General features: G+C 50.7%; 1 protein-coding gene across 1 annotated transcript; it reads right to left on the minus strand.

The window, feature by feature from the left end:
* Nucleotides 1-1,207: 1,207 nt before the first annotated feature.
* On the minus strand, nucleotides 1,208-25,546 carry MICALL2 (MICAL like 2). The gene is made up of 17 exons (XM_021539705.2): nucleotides 25,340-25,546; nucleotides 18,735-18,783; nucleotides 15,185-15,326; nucleotides 12,541-12,701; nucleotides 11,782-11,903; nucleotides 10,751-11,422; nucleotides 10,375-10,544; nucleotides 9,440-9,512; nucleotides 9,183-9,298; nucleotides 8,513-8,662; nucleotides 5,762-5,817; nucleotides 5,172-5,295; nucleotides 4,636-4,726; nucleotides 4,201-4,274; nucleotides 3,804-3,918; nucleotides 2,859-2,905; nucleotides 1,208-2,773 (listed from the first exon to the last, which is right to left on the minus strand). The coding sequence occupies exons 1-17, from the start codon at nucleotides 25,480-25,482 to the stop codon at nucleotides 2,688-2,690; spliced, it is 2,391 nt and encodes a 796-aa protein (XP_021395380.2). The 5' UTR covers nucleotides 25,483-25,546; the 3' UTR covers nucleotides 1,208-2,687.
* Nucleotides 25,547-26,587: the final 1,041 nt, after the last annotated feature.

A 26,587-nucleotide genomic window follows, 5' to 3' on the forward strand; every position in this document is an offset into this window, starting at 1 on the left:
TGGTGTAGAAATAACTGAGGTAAGTCTTGCAGTCAGCCTCACACCAGCAGCATGGTGAGGCAGGCTGGGTTCTGTCTCCCCTCCCTCTCAGTATTTTTCTACCTAGAAATTTAAACCTAAACCCACACAGCACTTCCAGGTGAACCTCATACCCCATAGACCATGGCTACTATCTCAAACAGACACCAGATGGGAGAAGGAGCAGTTTTCCCTTCAAAACCTGTTCTTGGAGCAGGCAGCTAGCAGGTGTACACCTGCCTGGTGTCTGGCAGCAGCCTGGCCTCACAAAAGCAAACCCTACAGCAGGTCCAACCACTGCCACCACAGAGCCTGGGGTTGTTGTTTAAGCACTTTGTTATCACATTCCTGCAGAGGTCCATTTCCTGCCTGTTTCCAGGGTGGGTGAAGGCTGGAGAGGGAAGGATTGGATGAGTTTGGATGGTGCTGCCACCATCCTCCAAATCCATGCAGACTAAACTTCTTGAGTCTGGAAGAATCAGAGCCTGAAAAGATGAAAGCCCAGCAGTAATGACAGCCTAGGATGGCTCATCAGGAAAGGTATTTCCTTCAGCAGAGATGCTTTCAGCTCTTCCTCTCAGCTGGCAGCCCACAAAGGCAGGTTTAGTTCTGGGGATTTGCTGCCACTGCCCAGGTCTGGAAGAGGAGCCATCCTCCCTCCCCTCATGTTTACACACAGCCCCAGGGAAAAAAGAGCTTCCTGACAAGCAGACCAGGATGCCAATGCACAGCATGCCAGCCCTGTGGTCAGCATATCCCACAAACCAGTGTGTCTTCCCCTGGGGGTGGGCACACATGGGGCAGTGGTGGCAGAGCCACCTTTCCCCGGTGACAGCATGGTTCTGCCACCCACGTCACCAATGCCACGGCCCAGCTCTGGCAGAACGAGGTCTGCCTCCTGTTTCTCCCACATCTGCTGGCCAGGCTGGGACCCCACAGGCTTTGGGACATGTGTGATGCTGAAGCAGCAAGGGGGGAATTGCATTTACCTGAGAGCATTGACCTGAGAAAGGGTCAGTTTGACACCAAAGCAAAGTGACCGAGTGAAGGACGTGCAGCTGCCCTGCAGGCTCTGGGCAAGGGTTGCTGCATCACAGCTACACCAAGCTCCAGAGAGGGACTGTCAGTGCTCACAGTGACCAGGACAGCCATACCCACAGTATCCCCAAATCACACTGGGATGCTGAGATTTGCTCCAGTAATGCTTTATTGGGTGAAAGCAGGTGCAGTACGGGGCATCCCAGCACTTGCACAGACACGGTTCCCCCCGTGGGCTCCAGGAAGCCCCTCGGGCACCGGGTCCCACCCCAGCACATCCCTGCCCGGAGAGTCCCACTGCCACCTCGTGGGAAAGGCCAGCATCTGCTCTGCTCTGCCGGGCACAGCAACCTCCTCCGGCAAAACCCCTCCTGCAAACCTCCCTGCTCCTGCCGGGCAACAGCACCTGCAGAAACCCCCAGGAGCAGAGGCATCGTGAATGAATCCCATCTTTCCATGGCTGTCTCCATCCCTGCTCCCCAGCTGGACTGGGAACACAGGGTGCACCCAGAGGAGGTGTCTGGCTGCAGACACTGCACTGAGGGAAGGGTGGAAAGGCTCCCTGCAGCAGCCCAGAACATGCTCCTACACTTCTGACACTTCTGGTCTCACCAAGGTGACCCACAACACCCCTTGAGGGCACTGCATGTCCAGGGATGGAGCTCGGGAACTGAAATATTGGTCCCATGCAGAAGACTCAGGGGTGAGGCAAACCCATGAAATCCCTTGTGCTCCCAAGTTAGTACCAGGTTATTAAAATAATAGTTCTGTTCATTTTCATTAGGATAGGCCACAGACAACAAAAATGCTGCTTCACTGAGCAGCCAGAGAAATAAGGAGGCTACAAATCTCCCCCACAGAGGGAATGAAGCAGTGAGCAGCCTCTCATGGCTTTGAGAAATCAGCCTACAGCAACTTCCAAAAGAGGTCTGGAAACAAATCGCTATTGCTGAAACTGCTGTGGGTCAAGAACATCCCGTGCCAGACACAGAGGAGGTTCTGCTCTCTGCTCCCCCCTGACATGGAGCCTCCAGTTTGCACTGGTGTGGGAAGAGGGAAACCATCAATCCCTCTTGCCCTGTAGCATCTCAATCTCTGCATCTCTGATCCTGGCCAAAGAGCCACAGCACTAGCAGAGAGGGAGGAAGGGAGGGACAAGGGCCCTTCCACAGCTCAGTGCAGTGTTCTGGGTGCAGCCCTGGTGACAGGTTTGGGACACCATGGAGGGCCACGTTCCTGCTTTCTGGACTGTACTGACCCAGCACTGGGTGGGCACCCTGACCTCTGCCCTCCTGAGCTGCCAACAAGGCTGAACCAGCTCTGACCCAGAGCCAAAGAAGGAAAACAGTCTTTAAAGTCCATGTGCTGGGAAAGGCATCCTTGGGCCCCATACCAGGGCCAGAGGGGATTCACACTGTCCCTTTGCTGCAGTCTCTGTGTCAGGGAGCACAGGAGCCTCTCACAGCCAGGAGCTGCAGGAAAGAAGCACTCAGGAAGGACCACACCTTTGATTGGCCTCCTGGGGCCTCTCACAGTCCTGCACAGCTCCAAGAAGGCAGGACTGAGGAAGAACCACACCTTTGATGGGTCTCTCTGGAACACTGAGAAAAGGAACATCAAGCTCCTGAGCTTTACTCTTGCTTTTTCTGCTTCCATATTTTGGACAGGCGGAACTTGTTCTTCTTCCTCTCTGGCTCCTGGCTCTCAAGAGATCCATCTGCAGGAGAGGGAGCAGATACAGAACAGGTTGAAACCCCCAGTGAGCCCCAGTGCTGCTCTGTAAGAGGAGAAAGGGCCCTTACCCAACCTCTGTATCATGTCTGCCAACATCTGGTCTTCCTCTTTCTCTCTGTAATGGAACAGCATGGCATTAGACAACTTTGCTGTGCTCATGACAGGCTGGTAGATACCAAAGCCCATGCAAATACTGCTCTCATTCCCCAGTAAGAAATGACCAACCTCCACAGCATACCCTGAGAAGGCTGCAGGAAAAAAAACCCAATATTTAGAGTCTTAGACATTAGCAAATTCCATCCGGTTCCCTTGAAATCAAGGGCCTATGTGGGGATTTCCAAACCTTCTCCCAGCTGGCTGATGAATCATCGAGTTCATGGAGTTGTGAGACACCACCACACCCGAGGAGATGAATGAAGCTGAGCCAGAGTAGCCTGGGGTGCTACAGAGGTGCTCACTGCCATCAGGAACAGCACACTGCTGTTACCACCCTGTCCTGGGCAGTACCAGAATCCACAAGCAGGAGCTGGTGCTCTGAGGTCAAGAAATGGAGGCTGTTCTCAGTATCAGGAGGAACAAATCCAGCTACTTGACACAGCAGTTTTTCTTTCAGCTTGGGAAGGATCCAGTTCTTGGCTGGAACTGTGGAAGTTGTTCTTCCACTTGCTGCAGCAGATGAGCACATTCCTGACTTCATGTTCCCAGATTCTTCCTGTATCTCCCATACTGCCTGCAGCCTGTCCCTCTCCTCCCCTGCACTCCACATTTTCACAGCCCTGTTCTCACAGCAGCTTTAGCTTGAGAGAGAAGAGGGCTGTGGTCCTGATCTCTTTCCAACAGCTGCCAAGGATGCAAAGACAGCAGCATTTAGGACAAGATTCTTGATGACAGGTGACCACCCACCTCTCATGGAGCAGAAGTCTGGACTATAGCCACTCATCCACCCCTACAGCCTGGGCAGCAGTGGAAATGCAGTAGTGTTGGCTCATTTCCCACCATCTGAGCACCCTCACCTGAGTCTGTCCTCATCCAGGCAATCCACAATATTATTCCGATCATTGACTGTGTTCAGGTACAACTCCAGCAGCTCCTTCTCTTTCTCCTTCTCCCTGGGTGTCTTCAGTTCCTCTGCACAAGACAAGGGAAGCCCATCTCACAGCCACAGAAGTACCTCCCCACCGTGGCTCCTGCCTCCACCCTGCTCCAGCAGGGCTGATTTTATTATCCTCACACTCAGGGGCACATCCTACATCCCCTCACAAAGCAGAGGTGGGCTGGATGTCACAGGGAGCCTGCCCCTGCCAGGGGACACCCACTGCAATCTCTGCAGTGCCTTCAGAGCTGAAGGACATCCCAGGGCTGGCACACAAAGTGGAGGCCAGCAGGACTCCCAGTGTGGCTAGTCCTTACCTGGTTTGCTCATGAGGCTTCGCAGCTCCATCTCTATATTCCACTGCTGCTCCTCCAGGTTCTGCTGCTTCATCCTGGAAGGAATGACAGAAGTGATGAGTTAGTGCCCTGCTGTGCCCCAGGGCTGGATCCTTCTCCTGTCCTGCTAAAGCCTCATCTCTGTGCTGCCCACCACCTGTGCAGGGGCTGGTGGGTCAGGGGAAATCTTCCTCCATCACATTTCTGAAGTTTCCCTCCTCATGAGCTCTTCACAGACCCTGGGTGCTCAAAGCCCACCAGCTAATTCATCGTGGTGCTGGCAGTTCTCCAGAGACACCCTCGACCCTTCTCATCCCACCAAATGGCACATGATTTTTGTGGGCTGCCACGTTCCCTCTCCTTCACTTCTCACAGGAGTCTGCACAAGCAGACAGGAGCATTTCTGGTTGTACTCACTTGTACATCAGCTCTGATTCCTGTCTGAGCAGCAGCTGTTTCTCATGGATCAGTTTGAACCAATCCACCATAAGGGCATCCTCAGACTCATCTACAGAGGAGACAAAGGGCAAGAAGCTGCATCAGTTCAGCCCCCCTGGCTCAAACACACAATCTCTTGAGGGAGAGCTTAGGATGACTCATGTGAGCCCCAGGCAATCTCAAATGAAAACAGGCAATCTCTGGAGCTCCTGGGTACAAGGGATGCAGGTCACTCCCTGTGCAATCAAGGAAGCTGCTTATGGATACTCTGCTACAGGACTCCCAAAACTCTGATCCTCAGCCGAATTAACACAAAATCTGCTCAAAAAATATATTACAAAACAGCCAGAGAAGGTTCAAAATTCCCAAGGTATCTTTGTATACCAGGTAGCTCTGGCAACCTGGTGACTCACATGTAACCTGAGCTCCTAAAAATGGAACCAAGAGTGCCCAGGGGTAGGACACGAGCCCCACAGCTCCCCAGCACAGCAGAGCTGGCCCCAGGGCTCCTTTACCTCCCTCGCAGGCACGCAGCTGCTTCTCCAGATCCACTCCTTTCAATTCCAGCTCGTCCAGCTGCTTCTCGATGTCACAAACCTTCTCCTGGATTTTCTCCTCAGGGAGGTAGTCTGGGTGCAGCTAGGAAACAAAAAAGTAAGACCAAATGCAGCTCAGCAACCCTGAGACTGCCTGCTGAGGTGGGAAGGGGCATAAGGAGCCCAGCCACAGAGGCACAGCCTGGGAGGGCCAGGTCAGCAGAGGGGCAGAGCTGGCTGCTCACAACAGAGCAGTGCTGTGACACATCTGCTGCCAGTGGTAACTCCACCCACACCTGTGAGTCCACAGACATTCTCCCTCCTTCTGTGGGGAATGCAATCTACCATAGTTTTGTTTGGCTCTGTCTCATTCCAGCTCTGATTGTCTCCTTGCATGGAAGACCATCAGCAGCTTCTGCACCTTATCTCTGCCCAAGCCTTTCACCCTTTCCCTGGGTATCCAAATAAACCCTCCCAATTAGACAAACTTAGATGTATCTGGACAAGCACTCCAGAAGGATATTTAACCACCCCAGCCTGCTCCCCTGACACCTGGTTGCCAGCCATACCTTGGTTGGGGACATCACTTGAAGCTTCTCTTTGCTTTTTGGAACAGGGAGTTTAACTAGAAGGGAGAAAAAAAGTCACAACAACCTTTAAATAATGTTATGGTGTGGGAGGGTGCCTACCACCAGAGTACATCAGGTCCCAGCTACCCAACAGAGGTCACAGATGATACACATGCATCCACATGCCTGACCAAAATAAGAGACATAGCCTCACAGCCTGTTACTCCTTGTGACATGTCACTCAGGTCACAGGTTGCTGCTTTCAACCCCAGGGTATAGACAGTCACCTAAATCAGGTGTGACTTTGGAACTTCCACCCAAGAATACTGACTTGCATGTTCATTCATTATATTGTTAAAAACCAAAGATATTTGTTGTGGCAAAACCCATTCCTTATTAAGCTTCCAAACGATAGCACAGAAATACAGGGTTACTGTCACAGCAAACACCAAGACATACTAAAAATGTCCCTCTAGTGCTCTTTTACAAAGGAGTATCAGTAAATACTGATGAAAGAAAGATGGTCTAGGGGACCTCAGTGTAGATCTCAGGAAACTAAGGTTCAATTCCTCCCACAAAACACTTCCTAGGTGAGAAGTCCCTTAGGCCCCACTACACAGCATTATTTAGGCTCTGGACACCTATTAAAATCAATCCTTAAGCTATGTGTATTTGTTCCACTGTGCCTCAGCTTCCTCTGCCCAACTGTGCTGCAAGGATAACTACAGAAGAGTGTGAGGTATTTGGATACCCGAGGGGCTGGGCTGGATAATTACCACAGAGAGAGAACACAGGCGTGAGTGGATGATGTGATAAGGAAGGAAAACTCTACTATCAAAAGAGCACTGGCTGTAACAAAGGCAGCAGTGATGCAAGCTCAGCAGAAAGACAGGACAGACAGACAGACGAGGGGAGCCTGCTGAGAGTCCCTGGAGATTGAGGAAGAGCTCAAGGACAGCTCTCCAGTTGCCCAGCCCAGAGTACAGACAGTCAACCTAAGCTCTACTTCTAGAGGAGTGCAAAGGGAGAAGATGCTGGATGTGGCTGTGTTGCTCCTGCACTGCTGGCCTCTGTCAGGGATCTCTTCCCTCTGGATGCTGCTGGTTTGCTGCCTGTGCACTGCCTGCAACCCACACTTCTCTTAAAGATTCCTCCAAGAGGGATCTGTCCTGCCTTGAACTATCTGCCTAAACAACCCTTCCCTCTTCCAGCTCAGTCCTGCATCTCCAGGCTCCTTCCAAGTGGCCTCTGCAGCACCTCCAACCAAGGCAGAAAGCTGCACCACTGATAGAGAGAAGGTCACGGTCACTGGAGGGGAAGAGTCTGTAAAATGACACCCTGTGACCAGCTCAGATCTGATATCCCCTGATACCCTCAGGTTCTGACCTCACAGACACAGGATGGGTTGGCTGCTTGTCAGCAAGCTGGAAGTAGGACAGTTGGCAGGAAAAACCCTGGAGCCTCCTTTCTCAACAGAAAACACCACCTACCCCCAAAGAAAATGAATGATCTACAGAAATGCTCACCATCCACAGCTCAACACAACCCCAGGACTGAGGGCAGGAACAGCAGCTGACTGTGCACAGCTCTGAGTGCTGAGGTAAAAATCTACACAGAGGAGCAACAGCTCTGTCCCCAGCCCACAGCCTGCCCAGTGACAGCAGCAGGAACCAGACCTTCAGGTGGGGAAAAGTGGGGGGAGACTGCCAGGAAAAATTCCTAATGGCCCTCCCCCATGGCAATCATTAACCTTCAGAAATACAGATATAAACCCTCCCTTATCTTAACAGCTCACTTCTTGGGGAGACCAGTGCTGAGCCCTGGGGCTGAGTCTGAGCAAAGAGGAGGTGGGAAATGGTTTTGGGAAATGCTGGCAAAGGAGCCACACCAAACTTTTAAAAAAGACAACACAGCTGGAGACTGAATGTTTGGTAGGTGTCAAAGGTGCTGGCTAAAGACAATGCTGGAACCAGCTGACAATAAATAAAGCCTGAGGCCATTCAGGACCCATCCAGTTTGCTCCAAGACAAACTCCAAAACAGGGGCAGGACTGAGCCCTGCTGTGTCAATCTTCTACTCCAGACAGGTAAGACACAGCAAGATGGGGTAAGGAAAGGGGAGACGAAGAAGCAGAGCAATCAGGACAGCAGCAAATATCAGGTTAGTTCTAGAAAATTTCCTCAGCATTGTGGTGGGATATGTCAGAGCAAGGATAACTGGGCATTGGAGGAGAGGTGCACAGTAAAGCTGTTGCTGAACAAACAGGAGTAAGAAACTGGATTAAGAGTAGGGACAAACTGGTCAGGACATCTTTGAATATCAAGGAAACAGCAGTCTTGGCTCCTGCTCCTGTGGGTCCTGCCAGCTGGAGTCTCTGGATGACAGTTCTCTGCATTCCTTTTATTTCCTAAAGCCACTCAGCTGAAGAGGAACAGAGACATCAACTAGAACCCAGCTCCCCAAATTAGGAGATGGTCCTCTTCATAGCACTAAGTTTAAAGAATGACAGGGCAGTGACCTTGAAAAATTCCTATTTCAATTTCTTCCTTTCCCACTGAATTCTCTGGCCTTGCTGCTTCCTGCTCAGGCCAAGCTGGCTAATAAAAATCAATTACACAGACTCTGCCCCCATGACAGCAGCCACAGGGGTAGTCACAGAAAACTCGGGGACATATATCACATACTGACCACTCAGGCTGTTCCCTGACAGTGCAGAGGTGAGAGTGACTTTAGTAGCAGAAGAGATCTTACACGTAGCAGTGCTTGTTTTCAACTGGCTTCCATCTTCCTCCTTCTTGGCAGCCCCGCCAGGATCTTTCCAGCCTTGCTTTGAATTCTGACAGCTCTTTATAAGATCTGAGCTGGGAATCAACAACTTCTTTGTGAATCCACCAGATGAAGCTGGATTAAGAAGCACAGACAGGTTTTGGGTAAGAAATTTCTGCCCTTATCTCATAAAAATCCCTTTATTGTCCAATGTCTCTGGCACTCATCACTACCAAGCTCCATTTCTAGTCCTAGTCCTCCTCTCTTGATGATAATGAAGGGCATAAGCCCAAAGTAAACAGGGAAAAACACTCATTACAAGGCCAGAGTAAGGGGAGAATAAACAGCTGTGAACCATCACTAAGATTTCTCAACATTACATTTCTCAATCATGCAAGACAGAGTCAGTGAAATCTTGCTGGCTGTCTTGCAGAAGAAGGGAACCCAATGGGTACTGAGTCCCTCTCCTTGGGGAAGGATGGAAGGCCACCCATCAAAGGTACAAAATAAAGGCACCACAAGGCTAAAGCAGGTGCACGGAGCAAAGATCCCTGAAAGCAAGGCACATTCTCCACCAACACATTCCTCACATGAGTACCAGTGTCTGGCCCCTTCCTGACAAGCAAAATGAAGGCAAAGCTTTTATCCTTCATACCAGAGTCCTGCTTTGCTGGTGGGACAACTAATGGGCTTGGCTTTGGCCCCTTGTGTGCTGGGCTCCCTGTTCCCACCTGGGAGTTATCAGTAGGTTTCTTAGAGCATTCTTGGTCCCTGCAAAGAAAAAAGACAAAGGTAGGAAACAATCCTTCTTGCAGAATGGTCCACAGGAAAGGTTCTGGACATCCTGGTGTGGATCTCCAGCTGGGATGGTCACATTTGTCATGGAAACCCACCAGCTGCAAAGACACTCACTTGTTGGCTACAGGCTTCAACCGAGATCTCCACCCTTCTGGGCTCTCAGACTTGTCAGCAACATTTGTGCTTCCTGAAGAAAAGAACAGAGCAAGGTAAGTAAAAATAAACAAGAACAAAAACATCCAATAAAAAGAAACAAGCCAGATTTGAGTCTCAGGAGAATTCTAGGAGATAAGGCATGCACTGGGGCAGGTACTATGATGTTATTGCAGCAAACCAGCACCAGCTCAACAAGTTTAACATGGACAGATTCAGATACAATAGGTAGTAGGCAATCTCAGTGGCATTTTGTCTTTCAGATCAAATGCTTTTAAACCTACACAGTTACAGAAATTCAGCCACAGAGTACATAAACAGGTACGTTCAACAGCAATACAACACAAACAGCTCAGATCTCAGAGACCAAAGGCTGGGGCAGGAGGAGGGAGAGACAAAAAGCCCCACAAAGTCACAACAAACTGCAAACAGACAGTTCTTCTGGCCCAAAAAAATACCAGCCACCTGAAAGTGCCTGGGACACTGGGAACCCCTAGATATCATCCCCTGGACTACTGCTAAATCTCTGTGATGGAAGCTTGAGACAAGGAGGCTGGGTGACCTGCAACTGCAATCAAAAACTCATCCCAAAGCTCTGGCAAGGTCTCCCATCTGGGAAAACCTAAGCCTTTGAAAGCCACCATGATCTCAATGTTTGATGACAGCAAGTACAGCTTCAAATACCTGGAGATCCTCAGAGTAGTAGAACTCACCATGCTAGAGGGAGCAATTGCACAGGGATAAATGGAGGTGAGTTGAGCCCCACAGCTCAGAAAGCACTTTAGTGGTGCTACAGACACAAAGGAGTCATGGTACATTTGCTGTACTAGTCCAAGAGGAAGGCATCAAGCTGGAGTGCTGTGTCAGGCAGAACTGTGTGAATCATTCATCCTCACCTTTGATGCCTTTTGACTCTGGCTTGTGCAAAGACTCAGGAGGTCTGCTGGCAGCCTGGCTCTTGGGCACAGGGTCCGTAATCTTTTCCTGCTTTGGTGCTGTGTACCCTGTTCTGCTGAACTGTGTTTTTGGAGCTGGACTCTGAGAACTGGTGGAAGAAAACTTGCCACTGCAAAAAAGAACAACTTAGTGAGTCTTGTTGAAAGGATGGACTTTTTTATTTGCTTCTGTTCCAATGATTTGATCTGTCCCTTTACATGCCCTTGAAACTGAGCCACAAGAGCAGCCAGGGCAAACCAAAGAAAGATGCAGGGCTTCTCAAATTATCCCAAGGAACATCCTGGCAGTAAAAAGGGAAAAAGAAATGGTGCTTACCTGCCAGGTGCTGAGGAGCCAGTGGAGCTGAGTGCTCCTGGCCTGTTTGGAGAAGAGCTTGTTGCAGACAGAGCCTGTATAATGTGGTTACGTGCCTGGTCCTTCCCAGCATTCACTCGACTGACCTCAGCAGTGGTTCTGGCAGGGGCAGTTTTATCAGGGCCATGAGGAGACTGCACTTGTTTTGGAGTGTCAGAAGATTTATTGCTGGAGGACTCCAAAGACCGAAAAAAATTTTCTCGGGCTTGCTGTGTTTTTGTTGTGGAGGATGCCCAAGGAGGCTTTGATGGGGTGCCTCCATGGTGATCTGTTTTATTCCCCAACGAGGCACCTTTGCAGTCATCTGACTTATTTACAGCTGAGGAGGACCATGCAGTATTTACACTTTTGAAGCCAGAACTTCCAGAAGATGAAACAGATGGCTTGGTTGAATTAGTGAGGCCTTCCTGGCTGGGTTTATTCAACACCTGCTCTGGTTTCTTGGGTTCTGCTGCCTTCTGAAACGCTGTGGCAGCAGCAGGGGCTGGGGTGCTGTCAGGCTTTTTCCCAGCACTGTGGAGCCCAGAGATCTGGACATTGTCTGGCTGCTGGTGGCTGGTACAGATGAACGTACCGGGCTCAGGCCCAGCTTTGTAGCTTCCAGGAAGAAGCAAGTTCCAACACTGCCTGCACCTGTGGATACAAAAGTCTCAGGAAACATCCTCCAGAGTGCTTGGAGACACACAGCTGGGCCTGCAGGTACAACTCCACCAGCCACAGGAGGGTGAAGCCACCACACTGCAGTGAGCAGACCCTGTGTGCACATTCCTCAGGCACCAGAATGAAGCTGTTGATAGCACAGCCTGAAGCAGGAAAGGTGTAGATGAAAACAGACCCATGGAGACAGTTTCCCTTACACACAGGTCAAGAGCAAGCCCAGATTGCCTCCACTCTGAATAAAATGTGCCACATCACTCTCTCCAGTCCCAAAGAACCAGGCTGGCCCTCTGTGTCCCCCAGGGCTGTGCCCCTGCCTTCAAGAGCTGCTGTACCTGAAGCAGTTCCTGTGGTAGAGCTTCCCATCGACCAAGTAGCGCTGCACCAGGTGCACGTGTTTGCCACAGACCCCACAGCTGCTGCTGGGGACATTGCCACTCTCTGCCAGGACCCTCTTCTGTGGGGAGAAGCAGAGGGTGAGCAGCCAGGAACATGGCCCCAGACACAGCTACAAATTCCCCAGGAAGGTGAGTGTTTGGCATGCACAGCCAGAACAGAGAAGTGACATCCAGGAAATCTCCTTTCCCTCTAATCCCTCTGTCATAGAAGTCACAGAAGTGGGACAGCCCCTGGAAGGACAGAGTATAGAGAATATGTTCCCACAAAACCAGAGGACCAGGGTTCCCTGTCTGCCTATAGGCAAAGCTCTCTGATTTTAATTAGCTGGGAAAGGGCTTCTACCTTGTTTTCATCCCTACTCTGCTTTGAAACCATGTCCAATAATTGGATCAATGTTTTCTGGCAAAAATAATACTACATTCTGTAAAAATCTCCATCCCCAGTATCTGGGAACAACATATCCATGTCCTAAGACACCCACATCCTGTTCACGAAGTATCCAGGCTGACTGACGGTTTTGCAGTGACTCCCACCTCAATCTATGCTAGAATCAGACCTCTGGATTAAATCACTCATAGTGAACAGAAAATTTAGAGTCCAAATCCTTACCAGGAGGAGCCTTGAGCTAGCCCAGTACTCTCTATCTCACTGAACAGATTTAAGGCATAAAGAACACCCAAACCCACATTTCTTACTGTGGTAACTGGGGAGGTTTCCTTTGGCTTAGCTCTGGCTGGTGGGTGGGCAGGAGGCAGTTTTGGTGGCACTGGCTTAGGAGGCTCTGGAGCAGTTTTCTTCCCAGGATGTTGCTCTGGAGATTCAGAGGAAGGACGCTTGATTCCAGCCATGCCTCCAACTGGAAGAATGAAAGAAGGGAATATTTTTAGGAAACATAAGGAAAACTCACTGGTTTAGCAATAATTTACAAAGTAAGGATACCCAGGGGTGCCTGATGGGCAACATGAAAAGCACAAAAGGGGATACAGACTTCCTGCATGAGCAGTTCTGTACTGGACTGAGGGGCAAGAGGCAACAAGTGAATTGTAACAACATTCTGAAACTGCTGATTTTTCTCTTCTCAGGGAATTTCAGGAAGAGAAATGTACAAGTGAAGAAATGCAAGCAGAGAATTCCATGAAGAGAAATAAAAGTGAAGAAATGCAAATTGCCATCCATCACTGGTGAGAAGATGACCCTGGGTTTTCAATTCCAGCCCATGGTTTGGCTGGAACTGATCCCAACTGAAACAGGCCCTGCTGGAACAGGCAGAGGTGTTTTGGCTCAGCAGCTGAAGGGTTTGCAAACAGAGGGTTTGCTTCATTCAAGTCCTTGTGCTCCAGACTTCCTACACAGCCTGAACATTCACTGCTGCAAGTGTCCACCCCCCATCCCAGCTGGGACTCCCACAGAGCAAACAGCCTCGTTAAATGTGGAAATGACCACTAAAAATGGGTAATTCTGCAAAGACTTGGAGGTGCCATAGAGCTGCTGATGTGGAAACCAAGAGTTGCTACAAGCAGCCTGAAAATGCCCAATTCTCTTTTCTTTGCAGATAAAATAGAACCCCTCAAAATTCACTATAAGTGGAGAAAAGAGAATCCCCAAGACACTTCAGTCAAGCAGGGAATGGTGCCCTGTGCCCTGGGAAGTGCAGGGAAACCTCCCTGGGAAATAAGCCTTTGTGCAAAGTTTTTACAGACACAAACCCCAAGTGTCTCACAGGGATGTTATTCTTGCACCACTTCCTATTGTGAACGAGATGTCTCTGTGTTCCTTGTGGGATATTTGAGCCACGGCTTCACTTTAAAAGTGACACTTAAATGGCCACTCATCTGAAAAGAGATTATACCCTGATCAGTAAACACAGAAAGGGCAGGGAGCAGAGAGGGAGCCCAGTTCCCAGCAGTCTGCCCTGAAGAAAGCAAATTTTCCAAATAAACACCCAGAACTCCTCCTGCAGGGACCAGCACAGCTGACCCAGTAAGCAGCTCAGGCTCAGACTGCCCCTCACTTCTCACTTGTGTCATTTACTAAATTCCCAAAGCCCAGCACAAAGATGGGTGGCCTCAACTCTGCTCATCCCCAAAAGCATGACCTCACTAAAACCTTGCCTGCCCACCCTCTCTGTCCTCCTGTGTCCTGATTATTTCATGGTCCTGCTGGAACCCATCTGAAGGGCACAACTGTGATTCCATGACTGTTTGGTGTCAGAGGGCAAATTCCAGGCTGGGCTCATTTTCAGACATTCACATTCACCCCAGCAACAGGAATGCGACCAAAGTGTTTTGAGGGACACTTGTGGGAGTATAAAAATGTGCTGTGCTTGATGATGTGGTAGACAAGACGTAGGGGGAAGGGGGCAAAGACCCCAACCTGACCCAGATTCTCACCACTTGGCACCAACATGATGGAATTTGATTTCAATCAGAGCAGTTTTAAAATAAGACACAAAAAATGAAGAGGGGGAGGGAAGAAGTTGTGGAGGAAGAGAAAAAGCATGCTTAAATGTGTAAAGAGGTAGAGAAGTAGGAAAACTTTAAACATTAAAGGCAGCTCTGAGTGAATTGTGCTTTCTTTCCAAGATGTAGAACATTTTCAATACATATCTCTCCATTTGCATTCACCTTAACCAGTTAAGTCACTCATGTCCCACTTTAGAAAGTTTCCTCTGGAGGAACCTGTAAAATTGGTTTATCATATTACTTCATGTTGTGTGAGCTTAAAGCCAAACATAAACCAAGACTACAACAATGATCCTGTGAGCCTAGCTAAACTCTCCAGTAGGTGAATACAATGCCTTGGCAGCTCTGTTTTATGTTTGACAGAATTTCTATCACAATTATGTCAGTAAAGGGTGATAATTTTCTTCTCCTTCCTTCTATCGTGCTGCTGTGCTGTACAAGCCCTAGCACTGATGCTGTCACACTGGCACAGCCTCACAGACAAGCTCAGCCTTGTTCTACTCCATGCTCTCACCAGCCCTCAGGTGTGCCAAAGACTGGAAGAGGGGTGGAGGTGCTGAAGAATGGAAAGCTGAGGTGGGGACCATGGAGAGGAACCTTCAGTGGTCCTCTCTGGCTGGATCATAAGAAATTTTAGACTGTATATTAAATTTTAAGGCAGTAGTTTCAAAGACAAGACATAGCCTTGTACCCATCCAAGAGCACTGGTGCAACTGTAGGCTGGTGTGCAGAGTCCAGACACCCCCAGTGAAACAGTCCTGGCACCAAAAAGGCATCTGTGCAGTTTATTTTGCTTTTTCCAAGCTGTCAGGAGGCAAGGGAAAGCATGAAATGAAGCCCTGATGCTTCCCAGCCCTCCAGGGAATATGGTACTTACTAGGAGACCGTCCATGGAAGTAGTTATAATACTGGGAAACATAGGTGAGGATGCTCAGCCTGTCTGGTACCTTCAGAGCAACCATATCCTCTGCATCCAGCAAGGCTGGGATCCCCAGCTCCTCCTCTGCCACCCGAAATGCCTGGAGAAGGGGAAAAATAAAATAAAACCAGAGGGGTCTTATCCATGGCAGGCAGCAGAGCTGCTCCTCATTCTAAGTAAGAAAATGCACTCCAAACAGCCCCACTCAAATAAAAATAACTCTTCTGGGGAACAGCTGCACCACTTTAACTCCTGCATCATAGGAACCAACAGAGTCATGGCTTCCAGCCACTGCCTTGAGAAATCCAGGCAAGGAGCCAAAAATCTGGCCTGGCAAGCTGGCCATAGCTCACTGCACAGTAACTCACCTGGGCTTCCCTTGCTCTCCTCCAGCCTGCCTGTGTGTGTGAGAGCACAGCTGCAGAGAGCCAGGCCTGGCAGAAGGGGATGTGTCAGCCCAGGCTGGCAGAGCTGCTTCCAGGCTCCCAGCCCAACCTGGAGCACTCCCCAATTAACGGTGGGCTGGTCGGTGCTTGCAGGCAGCTTCCATCTCTGAGTGCTGGGCAACAGCTTCCTGCCTCCCACTGCCTGCTCTTCTCCATCTGAAAATTGGGCTGCAGGAGGGACCCTGCTCTCCCAGACCAGAAAGGGGGAAAAGAGGTGTAATGCAGAAAAATTCCTGATATATAGCTCCCTTCCAGTTTAACTGTTTCCATGCTGCCTAACATTTATTTGGGGTATATATTCCTCTTTGTGGTGTCCTCTGCTTTGAAACTGCAGGTAAAGGAGGCAAAAGCTATTTTCTCTTGCTTCTGAAAAAAAGACTTTAATATAATAGAAAAAAAAAGCAACATCCAAACTTCACCCTTGCCCAGTTCAGTTTAGGGCTTCTACTAAAGACCTTCTCCAGCCTTGTTCCTTCCCAACTTACGGGGAAAAAATCCTTTCCTTTTTCCAAAGCAAAACAGCACTTGCACGACCAGAGGCACAAGGAAGGCTACTGCTAAAGTCCACAGTGAAAGGGTTAAAAAGAAAAAATTGAATATATTAAACCCCTCCACATCTGACCTCTGGCAGGGACACACACAGTGTTGGTGAACAAGCCAACCATTCCTGCTTAGAAGAAACAAACAGCCACTATTTTTCAGCAAGATAATTACCATTTTTTCCATTGGGTATCCCAGTAAAAATGTAACAGAGCTGACATTTAAAATGCTTTCAGCCAGTTACCACTGGCTGTGTCACCCCAGTGCCAGGCTGGGCTGTCTTGTAAACTGGCACTTAATACATTGTTTGGAGTGTTCCCCACTGCACTGGCTGCACAACTGGTCTGACCAGTTGAGTTTTCTTGCTGGCCATTCCTGGTGTGAGGTTTAGTGGGAACACAGGTCATGCCACCTCCTGTCCCCCTGTGCCACGGGTGACACCGGTCACGGGCACGGAACACGAGCGAGGGGCTCCTGACCACAGAGAGGAGGAGGATGCTCTGTGCACACACCTGGATTGGCCAGAGCCAGGTGAGCAATGCTGAGAGCCTGCAGCATCCTCATGTCCCTGGAACTGCTCTTGTCTGGAGACCCAACAGGATCAGCACCTAACGGGACCCAGCCACCCTTCTCCTCTGCCTGCCCAGGCTGCCCTTTAAAGGACCAACATGCTGGTTTTGCATCATGTTTTCCATCAGTGCAGCTCCAAGTGCTTTCCAGGGGAAGAAAGTGCTACTGCTGCCACGTCCATGCAAAAATGGGAAAGTGATATGCTTGAGACCACCTGAGCTGGCCTGGCACAGGTTCCCTCTGGCACAGGCTCCACCTGCTACACCACACCACCACCCATCAGCACTGACTCCAAGGCCCCTAGAAACTTTCCTCCTCTTCATATGCTTTTGAAACCTCTAGGCAAAAAAAAGCCACCAACTGAAATTTTTCCAGGGTTTGGGGTTGGTCTTGTGGCACGTGAGAAGTGACACATTCTTCCTTGACAGATGACCTCATATGGCAAACTGCATTGCAAACAAGGCTTTTTTACGTGCACAAAACAGCCCTTGCAAAGAAGCCTCTGACTGAGTAAGACATCAAGGAGGGCCTGGACAACAGCAGAGAAATAATGCTGGGAGAAATCAGGCCCTCTTGTATCCCAAGGACAGCCAGAGCAAAGAGTGTAGGAGCTTGGAGAGCAGCCCATGGGGGAGGCCAGCCCAGGAGCACAGAGAGGTGGAGGGCAATGCCACAGAGAGCACAGCCCAGGCAGCAGGACACCAGAAGGGAAAGGACAGCACAGACAAGTCACCCCACAGCAGGTGGAGTAAGGAGGAGAGAGCAAAACAAAGGACACGAAAGAAGCTCAGAAAGGCGGAGGAGGGGACACACAGACTGCAACAAAGGAGGGGAGCAACTCTTTATGAGAAGCACAAAGAAGCCTTTCATTAATAAAAGCAGCAGAGGCAGCTCGCAGAGCTCATTTCCCAGACACAAGCAGACACCATCAGCCCAGCTGGACAAGGAGCAGCACTCAGGGATCCTCAGCACTTCAGCCAAGATACGCTCCCACGGAGAAGAGGCCCCAACTCCTGCCAAACACCAAACCTCCAGGGCAAAATGCAGGGCCTGGATCTCCCCTTGAGGAGAGGAACACACAGGGCTGAGCCCCAGAGTGTCACCAACTCCTCACAGGCTGCAGCCCCAGCCTGGGGACAGAGGGTCTGTGATGGGAGCTGCAGGAGCTAAGGAGCCATGAGGGAACAAGTTTAGCTCTTCCAGAGCAAGAAGGACTTCAGCCAGCTCACTGCCTGAGGGGGTGTCACTCCTCCAGCCCAGACCAGGGTAAGCTGCCATGGTTCGTTCACATCCCAAGCTCCTGTCAAGCAGCCATGAAACTGCATGGAGCAATGCCAAGGGAAGAGAAGTGCTATAATTCACTGCCTCTCCTTTTGCAATGGAGAGAGGGAGAGGAAAATCCTTCTTGGATCACCAAGACCATGCTAGAATCCAGTGCAGGAGGGGATTGGCCTGCCTAAATTCTATTTTATTTGTGGAAAGAACATGAGCAACTCCAATACCAGGCTGGAGTGAAGTGTCCAGGCAGCATCAGGTTTTAGGATGTTTCCACCCTGATCCCCTGCACCAGGAAGGAACAGAAGTGGGAGAACACTCCCTGTGCTTCCCCTCACATCAGCTTTTTCCTGGCTCCTGCTCCACCCCTCAGGAGCATCACATACTCAACAAGTCCATGTTTTGAGCTCTGTCTGAGCTCCTGCTGCCACAGGACACATTGGGAACAGGAATCACTGTGTGGTCAGCTAAGTACAAACAGCCTGAAGGTGCTTTCAGTGTCCAGCCATGCTGGACATTGCTGTTCAGAGGAGGAGGCTGGAAGCTGCAGAGTAAGGCAAAGGGTTGGAACACAGCACAATGGGCACGCTGTGTCTGCAGGGTTTCTGTTCCTAAATCACATGAGCAAAGTGCCAGGTCACAGACTAGGCCAAAAGTAAACATTAAAAGTCACTTACCAACTTGTTGTTCTCATACACATTTTCTTTTCTGAGGGAGTCAAAGTTTCTGAAATACAGAAAGAGAAAAAATCTCAGGTTGGTAATGTAGAGTGAGATGCTCCACTTCCAGCTCTGGCTCAGGGGACAGAGCACCCCATCCACCCCTGGACATCTCCAGAGAGGGCAGGATGGCAGATCCCACCCGAGAGTCACAGACCTGTTGTACCCAGGACAGAGATGTGCAGCAGGCACAGCATCTGCCCAAAGGCAGCACAAGACAATTCTGGCACATCTACCTTTGCAGGGTTGACTCCCACAGCTGCCTGTGGAAGGACATATTGGTGCAAAAACATCCCAGGCAGATTGAGGGGCTCTGCAGAGACAGCCAGAAGAAACCCCTAATTCATGGGGTAGTTTCTTGGCCCCCAGAAAAGCCTTGCTTCCCTCCCACCTCAAAGAGACACACCAATACCTGCTGGCCAGGTATGAACACTCTCTCCCTCAAAGCACTTTACAGTCACATCCATGTTTTTCTCCTGTCTTCAAAGTTGTCTCCACACAGAGAGAGCTCAGCTCCAAGGAGGTCTCTCATGGATCCCTCACACACTGCACGTATCACATGCTTTTCCAACACACCCATATCCTCTGATCTCTGAAGCTCCTGGGTCCAGCAGCACATGAGTTCTGGCTTCAAATCTTCTTTTTTCCCTCTGGCAGAACTCCACAAACCAGCACCAGGGATCTGCCTGGGAAAACCTCTGCCCACACCATACTGCATCTGATAACACTGAAGTTGCCAGTAGAAATTTTAGTCTGCTTTCCCTAGGGCTGTAACTTTTGATTTGTGCTCACAAGCAGTAACTGAAAAGGAAGTGACAATTACTGTTCACAAATCCAAGCCAAAGTCAACAACTCCCTTTCTGCTGTCTCCAGATATCACTTCCCTCTTCACCTCTCCCCAGATTTGCTTTCCCTCTCCCTGGTCCAGCCCAGATGCCACACCCTCTGCACTGTGCTGGGAACTCAGAAGCTGGGATGTGCTGGTGGAAGCACAGGGGAGAGCTTGTGCTGCTGAAGTAGAGCCACGACACAGCGTGCTCCCTCAGCCACAGCAGAGCGTGTCCCTTGCTTAGGAAACAGCATCATCAGCTTTGTTTTAAACTGACTGCCACTTGCTAAACAGGGAATACAAAACTGGCTGCTGGCTGGCAGCCCTGCTCTCCAACACTGCTTCCTTCTGCCCAGGCAAGTTGGCAGGGTGAATTCCTTTCTGATAACCCCGTTTCACTTTACAATCCTTGTGTCTGCTGGCACAGAGCTGAGCGAGAGGCTGATACCTGAGAGGGAATTCTCACTGATAAACAGAAAACAGCACCAACTTTGCATTCCTTGTATGTAGCACCTTTATACCTGGTGTGGACCCTCCTTCTTAGCCCATCTCTCTCTCCTCTGGGATGAGCCAGGGTAACTCTGAGAGCCAGGGCAAAGCTGGCCCGCAGCAGCCTATTCATGAGAGGAACACATGATCTGTATCGCAGCAGGGGAACTTTTTCCACTGCTTGGAACAGCAAGGAGCAAGCCAGGTTCTTTATCTACTCAGCACAGAAAGTGGAGCATTACATCATAAATAAGAGAGGAACCTTAAACAGGCTTGCTCATCATGCCACAGCCTATGCCTCCTCCCTGCTTCCCACATCTGCCATTGCTGTGTGGGATAAGGAGAGAAGGAATGACAGATAAGACCCTGAGGTGAAACTCCCCCAAAGAGCACGTAAAGACAAGGCACATCCCACCTCTAAACCATAGAGTCTTTCCTGTGCAAAATCAAAGGGAATCAGAGGTTTTTCTTCAAGCAGTGCTCCTGCCCAAAGATCTCCCTTCCCTGAGACAATGGATTAAAGAGCAACAAAAATAATCTTGTGCCAGAAAAGTCTCAGTGAAACAATAGATACAACCATCCTTGGGTTAAGTCAGGCCAGAAAACTGGCTTTTTTAAAGATCCAGCTGAAGGAGGTGATTTCAGCTCTTTGCCTCACTCCCAGTTCTGCTCCCAAACAGTGCCTGTAGCATGGGAATGCAGCAAAACACTGCAAGAACAAAGAGGAGCTCCAGCTTCCTTGGTCATTCTGACATGCAATGCACTGGAATTATGATTTATTGTCAGTCAGTGGCCTTCAGCCACACTCAATGCTGTTTGCTGTGGTGATGTGTGCACTCCCTGGCATGCAGCAGAGACCTAAAAAACCCAATCTTTTGATGGTGAATGTCTCAAATCCACTTCTATTCCTCAAAAGAAAGTGCAAATAACCAGGTTATTTGGTCATTTCAAGAGTCCCCTGACCACTCAGCATCATTCTTTCCCCGGCTAGTCAGGTGAACTGCTTACATCTAATATTTCTTTTGGAAATTGATCTTGCTGTTGCATCTCCTATCTTGGAATATCAAAGCTCTGTGGACCAACGTAATCCTAAGACAGCAAAGGTAATACAAACAGAAAAGTAGGAGTTCTCCACTGAGAAAACACAGGCAACTGAATTAATTGGAAAATGTGAAAAATATAAATGTGACCCAAGAGAGGCCTACAGTGTTGGAAACAAATCAAGAGTGGAGTTCACAAGCACAGGAATAGTTTTATTCCTGTTTTAAAACAGGAGAAGTTTTTAGCTCTGAAAAACCCCTTCCCTTAGCAAGTAAGTGGCTGAGCATTTCTCATGCCCACAAATCTCCGTGACCACCCCCTGCTCCAGCTGCACAGACCCAGCACTACAAACATGCCAGTCCCCTGCAAGCGTGTGTGCTTCCATAGGAGGAATCTCTGCTGCTGCAAGCACAAACTTGATTGGAAACTTGACCTTGGAGGAGACAGAGCGAAAAAAAATCCCAGAGCCTCAATGGCACCAAAAAAGTTTCTGCTTTTTGGCACTTTTGCACTACTTTCTCTACAGACAATAAGATGTGTAGTCAAAAGGATCACTGTAAAAATGTGAGGCACCCTTTGCCAGCTCACAGCTTTTGACAGGGGGCTCAAATCCAGCATGCTCTGCTGGGAACAGGACCTTTCAGCTGTGCTCTTTCTGGAGATGCAAAGCCCAGGAGGTGGGACAAGGCTGGGAATTCCAGGAGGGAGATGTCCCCCATGTGCTCATCCTCCTCTCAGGAATGCCTGCTCCACACTGCCATGCTCTGGCTGGCAAGTGACAGAATGCTGCTGAAAGGAACCCCGAGCCATCCTCCCCTGCCTCTGCCTGTCACACAAACCACAAACCCACCAAGCCAAGAAGGCAGCTCTGCTTCACCCCAGGCTTCTGCTGAGGAGAGAGTCTGCAGACAACCCATCCCCAGCAGGGCCAGCGCCTCATCCTGCCCTGCTGAGCTGACACTGACCTGGAAACGCTGCTGGAGGAAAGAGCACTGCTGCTGCTCAGCTGCCAAGGGGGATTTCACCACCAGCCCATTCCCAGAACACCAGCTTGCAGTCTGGGAAAGAGCAAGATCCTGGATGAAGAGAAGGATCTTAATCAAAACCTTTCCTTGACATCTGGCATTGATATCTGAGTGAGCGTGCACAGCTCCCCTGCCTCTTCTAACTCATTTATCAGGACAAGGCCACTAAAATTGTGGCTGAAGCTTGCACAACCTTCACCACCACATGTGGCAGCTGCTAACCTCAGCCTCCTACCACGCTGCAATGAGGTTCATGTTCCTCTGACAAGAGATGTCCTGAAGCTCTATAATCATCCCAGAAAATGGGCTGGAGCCTGCCTGAAACAGTGTGTGTGCCCAGCTGAGACTGACTCTGAAGCACTCTTGAACTGGGACAAAAAAATTGGATTTCCATGGTAATTCAGTGTGGATCTCTACTCCCCCAAGTATCCTTGCATGAGTGGGAAGTGAGTGGGAAATGCATTTCTAATTTTACACAGCTTGCCCTGTTCACTGGTAACACACAAGCCAACACTGGCTAAATATGAGAGAAGTTATCATATTTTCCATATGTTTTCCAGCAAGAAAACAGGAAGGAAGGAGAGACCCTGCCTGTCCTCTGAGCCACATACTTCACAAGAGAAGCTCATGTTTATGTCCATGTTTTAAGCTTGAAGTTTTCCTGGTAAATTTTCAGGCTCCTGCAGAAGAAATCCCCTGCACTCAGCCCAAGAATGTCACTTGTGTAAACCAAGACAGAAAACACGCTGTTGCAAAACTGATGCTGTGACTGAATCATGTTCTGCAACAGAGCTGCTGCCAACACACCAAGCACTGCAAACATCCCTTTCTAGTTTTACTTTCAGTCTGGTGGTTTTAATTTTTAACTAGAATCTTTAGTAGAAGCAGAGACAGGAGCCCAGAATGGACCTCTAGAGAATCAGAAGTCACAGTCACATGTGCACCCAGCTATATTTCTCCACTGTTGTACCCTGCACCAAGAACACTCAGAGAAGTTTTTTGGGATACATGGAGAATCTGCACAAGTGTTCTGCCCCAGGATCTGACACATGGCACCTGGCAACCATGGCCACCAACCACCTGAAAGCACCACTTCCTTCCAGCAGGACTTTGCCCAGTCAGTATTCCCTTTGTACAGGAATACACGTGGTGCATTCCTGTATTACAGCACTGACACAAATGAAGCAGGTCACAAATACTTTAACCTTCAGGCAGACCTTGCTGAGCCGGTCCGTGTCAGAAGGAGCTTCTGTGATGTCCCAAATAAAGTCAGGCAGAATGTCCACCATAAAAGAAAATGAATGGGAACAGAGAGATGCCTCAAGGAACACCTTCCCTCTTCAGCACAGGAACATTTATTTAAGAGATGTCTATCCACAACGCTTTCTGCACAGTTCAAGGATTATAAAAAACTCACTAAACTGGGCAACAGCATTATTCCAGCTCTCACATCGCTGAGCCCCTGTGTACAGCCGGATGGGCCAGCTGCAGGAAGCAGTCACAGCCCCTCCACGAGAACACCTCAACCCTTCTGCCCCGGTGTTTTGTATTTTTGGGACTGTGAATCAAAGGAAGGAAAGGAAATATCTGGAGTCACATGGACATGACAACATGTCAGGAAGTCATACACAGCAACACCAAGGTGACAGCCCAAGCACCAGGACAACAAAGTGTGTCTGGAGCTCCTGAACCAACCTCCTGCTGCCCGAGCCTGCTCCAGCTCCTGTCAAGTTTTGAGATAACAGAGGAGAGAAAACAAAAGGTCTTCTCTTGGATTCAACCAGAAGCAAGATCCTACAAGAGGGATGGCTGCACACAGACCCATGTGACAGACTGTCCTGGGAGCATGAAGAAAAAGGAAGAATACACTCCACAAAAGGAGGAAAACTGCAGTACAGACCACCCAATCTGTTCCTCACTCAGCAGGATATATCTGAACAGGAGAGACCCAACGCTTAAATCAATATTGATGGGCACTCTTTCCAGGGCTCCTTTGACTTCATCTTCCCCCTCAATCCCACCATCTCAAAGAGCCCAAAAAAAGAAATAAACTCAAAAAAACCCCATCTATGAAGCAGGATCTGTGACTCCCTTTGGCCATTCACCTTCCCAGATTTGGGCAGAGACAGTTCAAAACCCACAGGACACCAGTAAATGCCCCAGCACATGAAAAACACTTAAGCTCCCATACACAGAGCTCTAGATGGGAAAAACAAGGATGTGCAGGAATCCAGTGGCTGTGGGGCCCTGCCCTTTTACTGCATTTTGTTTAAACAGCCCTTGCCGTGCAACTTGTGAGCTCTGTACTGCTGTTGGGCTGAGCGAGGAGAGCCCAGCCAGAGCAAACACGACAGCAAAGAAGGAAATGCTGCCCCAAAGATCAGTGCCTGAACTTGTTTTGCAATGGAAAGGATGCATTTGGAACATTTATAATCCAGCTACTGAGGGAAGAAAAGGGAAAAGGAAAAAAAATGTATGGAAAAAAAACAGCACGTAGGCTGGGAGAGCAGAGCTTTTCTCCGGGAAATTCTCAGCGTGGGTGTGAGCCGAAGGCTGCTTGTGATGTGCCCACAGGAGAACCCAGGGCAGGTGGAAGACCAGGGTCCACAGCTCAATAGACGGCAAGACAGCCACAGCCCATCCACAACTTGATGGATGGCGGCATGGCCACGGCCTGGAGAGGGTTCCTGGGTGGATGGAGAACCAGGAGTCTGCAGCTCCAGGGACGGCGGGATGGGCACAGCCCATGCACAGCTGGATGGAGGGTGGGATGGGCACAGCCCATGCACAGCTGGATGGATGGGCACAGCCCATGCACAGCTGGATGGAGGGTGGGATGGGCACAGCCCATGCACAGCTGGATGGAGGGTGGGATGGGCACAGCCCATGCACAGCTGGATGGATGGGCACAGCCCATGCACAGCTGGATGGAGGGTGGGATGGGCACAGCCCATGCACAGCTGGATGGATGGGCACAGCCCATGCACAGCTGGATGGAGGGTGGGATGGGCACAGCCCAGGCACAGCTGGATGGACGGTGGGATGGGCACAGCCCAGCATGGGTTCTGCGGGGATGGAGGACACGGGATCCTCAGCCCGATGGACGGCAGGATGGGCACAGCCCAGCGAGGGGAGGGTCCCAGCCCCGCCGAGCCCTCGATGCCCGGCACGGTACTCACATGAGGTCGGGGCGGTGTCGGTGCAGGATGGCGCAGAAGGCGAGGCCGTCGCGGAACGAGGTGGTCATGTTGGTGATGCTGACATCGCGGTAGCCCTCGCACTGCTGCCGGCACCACAGCTGCAGGTTCTGGATGGCCGCCATGGCCCGCGGGGCCGGGCGGGGCCGGGACCCTCCGCGCCGAGCCCAGCCCGGCCGAGCCGCCGCGGCCGCGCCGGCGGCGGAGGGCGGCGAGCGGGGCGGGCCGGGGGCGGAGAAGCGGCGGAGGAGGCGCGGCTGCGGCGCCGCCTCGCCTCAGGGACCGGGCAGGGGCACAGCCGGCGGCACAAGGGAGATTTCACTCCCGGCCCGCACGGAGGGCCGGGGAAATTTCCTCCGCTCCCACACAAAAACCTCAAAACGTCCTGCCCCCGAAGGGGCGGCCACCGGGGGAAGCGTGAAGTGTATTTAGTCACTGGGAGGGATGTTTTCTCCCCATTTGGAGGAGAAAAAAGTTAAAAAGCACCATAGAGCGCCTAAATAAAAGTGTCCGTTGGGTAACCCTGAGCTGTGGGGGGCGGATACATCCCCAGCATCACCAAGGCGGTGTTACTACACCGAGTGCGAGCGGTGCCGGGGCTGCCAGAGCCCCTGTCCCGCCCTAGAAACAGAGAACGGGGAGAAGGAGGAGGGAGGATGAAGCTCGGCTGCCAGAACGTGCCCAGAACCTTCCCAGACCCGGCTCAGAACCTGCCCAGAACCTTCCCAGAACCTGCTCATAACCTGCCCAGAACCTGAGCCTGCCCAGAACCTTCTCAGAGCCTGCCCAGAACCTGCTCGGAACCTGCTCAGAACCTGGCCGGAGCCTGGCCAGAAGCTGCTTAGAACCTTCCCAGAACCTTCTCAGAGCCTGCCCAGAACCTTCCCAGAGCCTGCCCAGAACCTGCTCAGAACCTGCCCAGAACCTTCCCAGAACCTGCTCATAACCTGCCCAGAACCTTCCCAGAGCCTGCCCAGAACCTTCTCAGAACCTGCCCAGAACCTGCCCGGAGCCTGCCCCGAGCCTTCCCCGAGCCCGCCCGGAGGTCTCGCCGCGGCGAGGGAAGGAGCCCAGCCGGGAGCGGGGCTCTGTCCCTGCCGGGGCAGCGCAGCAGGGCTCGGCAGTGCCGTGAAACAGGGAGCGGCTGAGGCTGGCAGGAACCCGCGGTCCCCCCGCCCCGTCCGCACAGAGCAGCCGGGCTGGCTCGGCGAACGGGCGGCCCCGCTGGGC

The sequence above is a fragment of the Lonchura striata genome, chromosome 16 (assembly GCF_046129695.1).
Source record: "Lonchura striata isolate bLonStr1 chromosome 16, bLonStr1.mat, whole genome shotgun sequence".
Taxonomy (NCBI): Eukaryota; Metazoa; Chordata; class Aves; order Passeriformes; family Estrildidae; genus Lonchura; species Lonchura striata.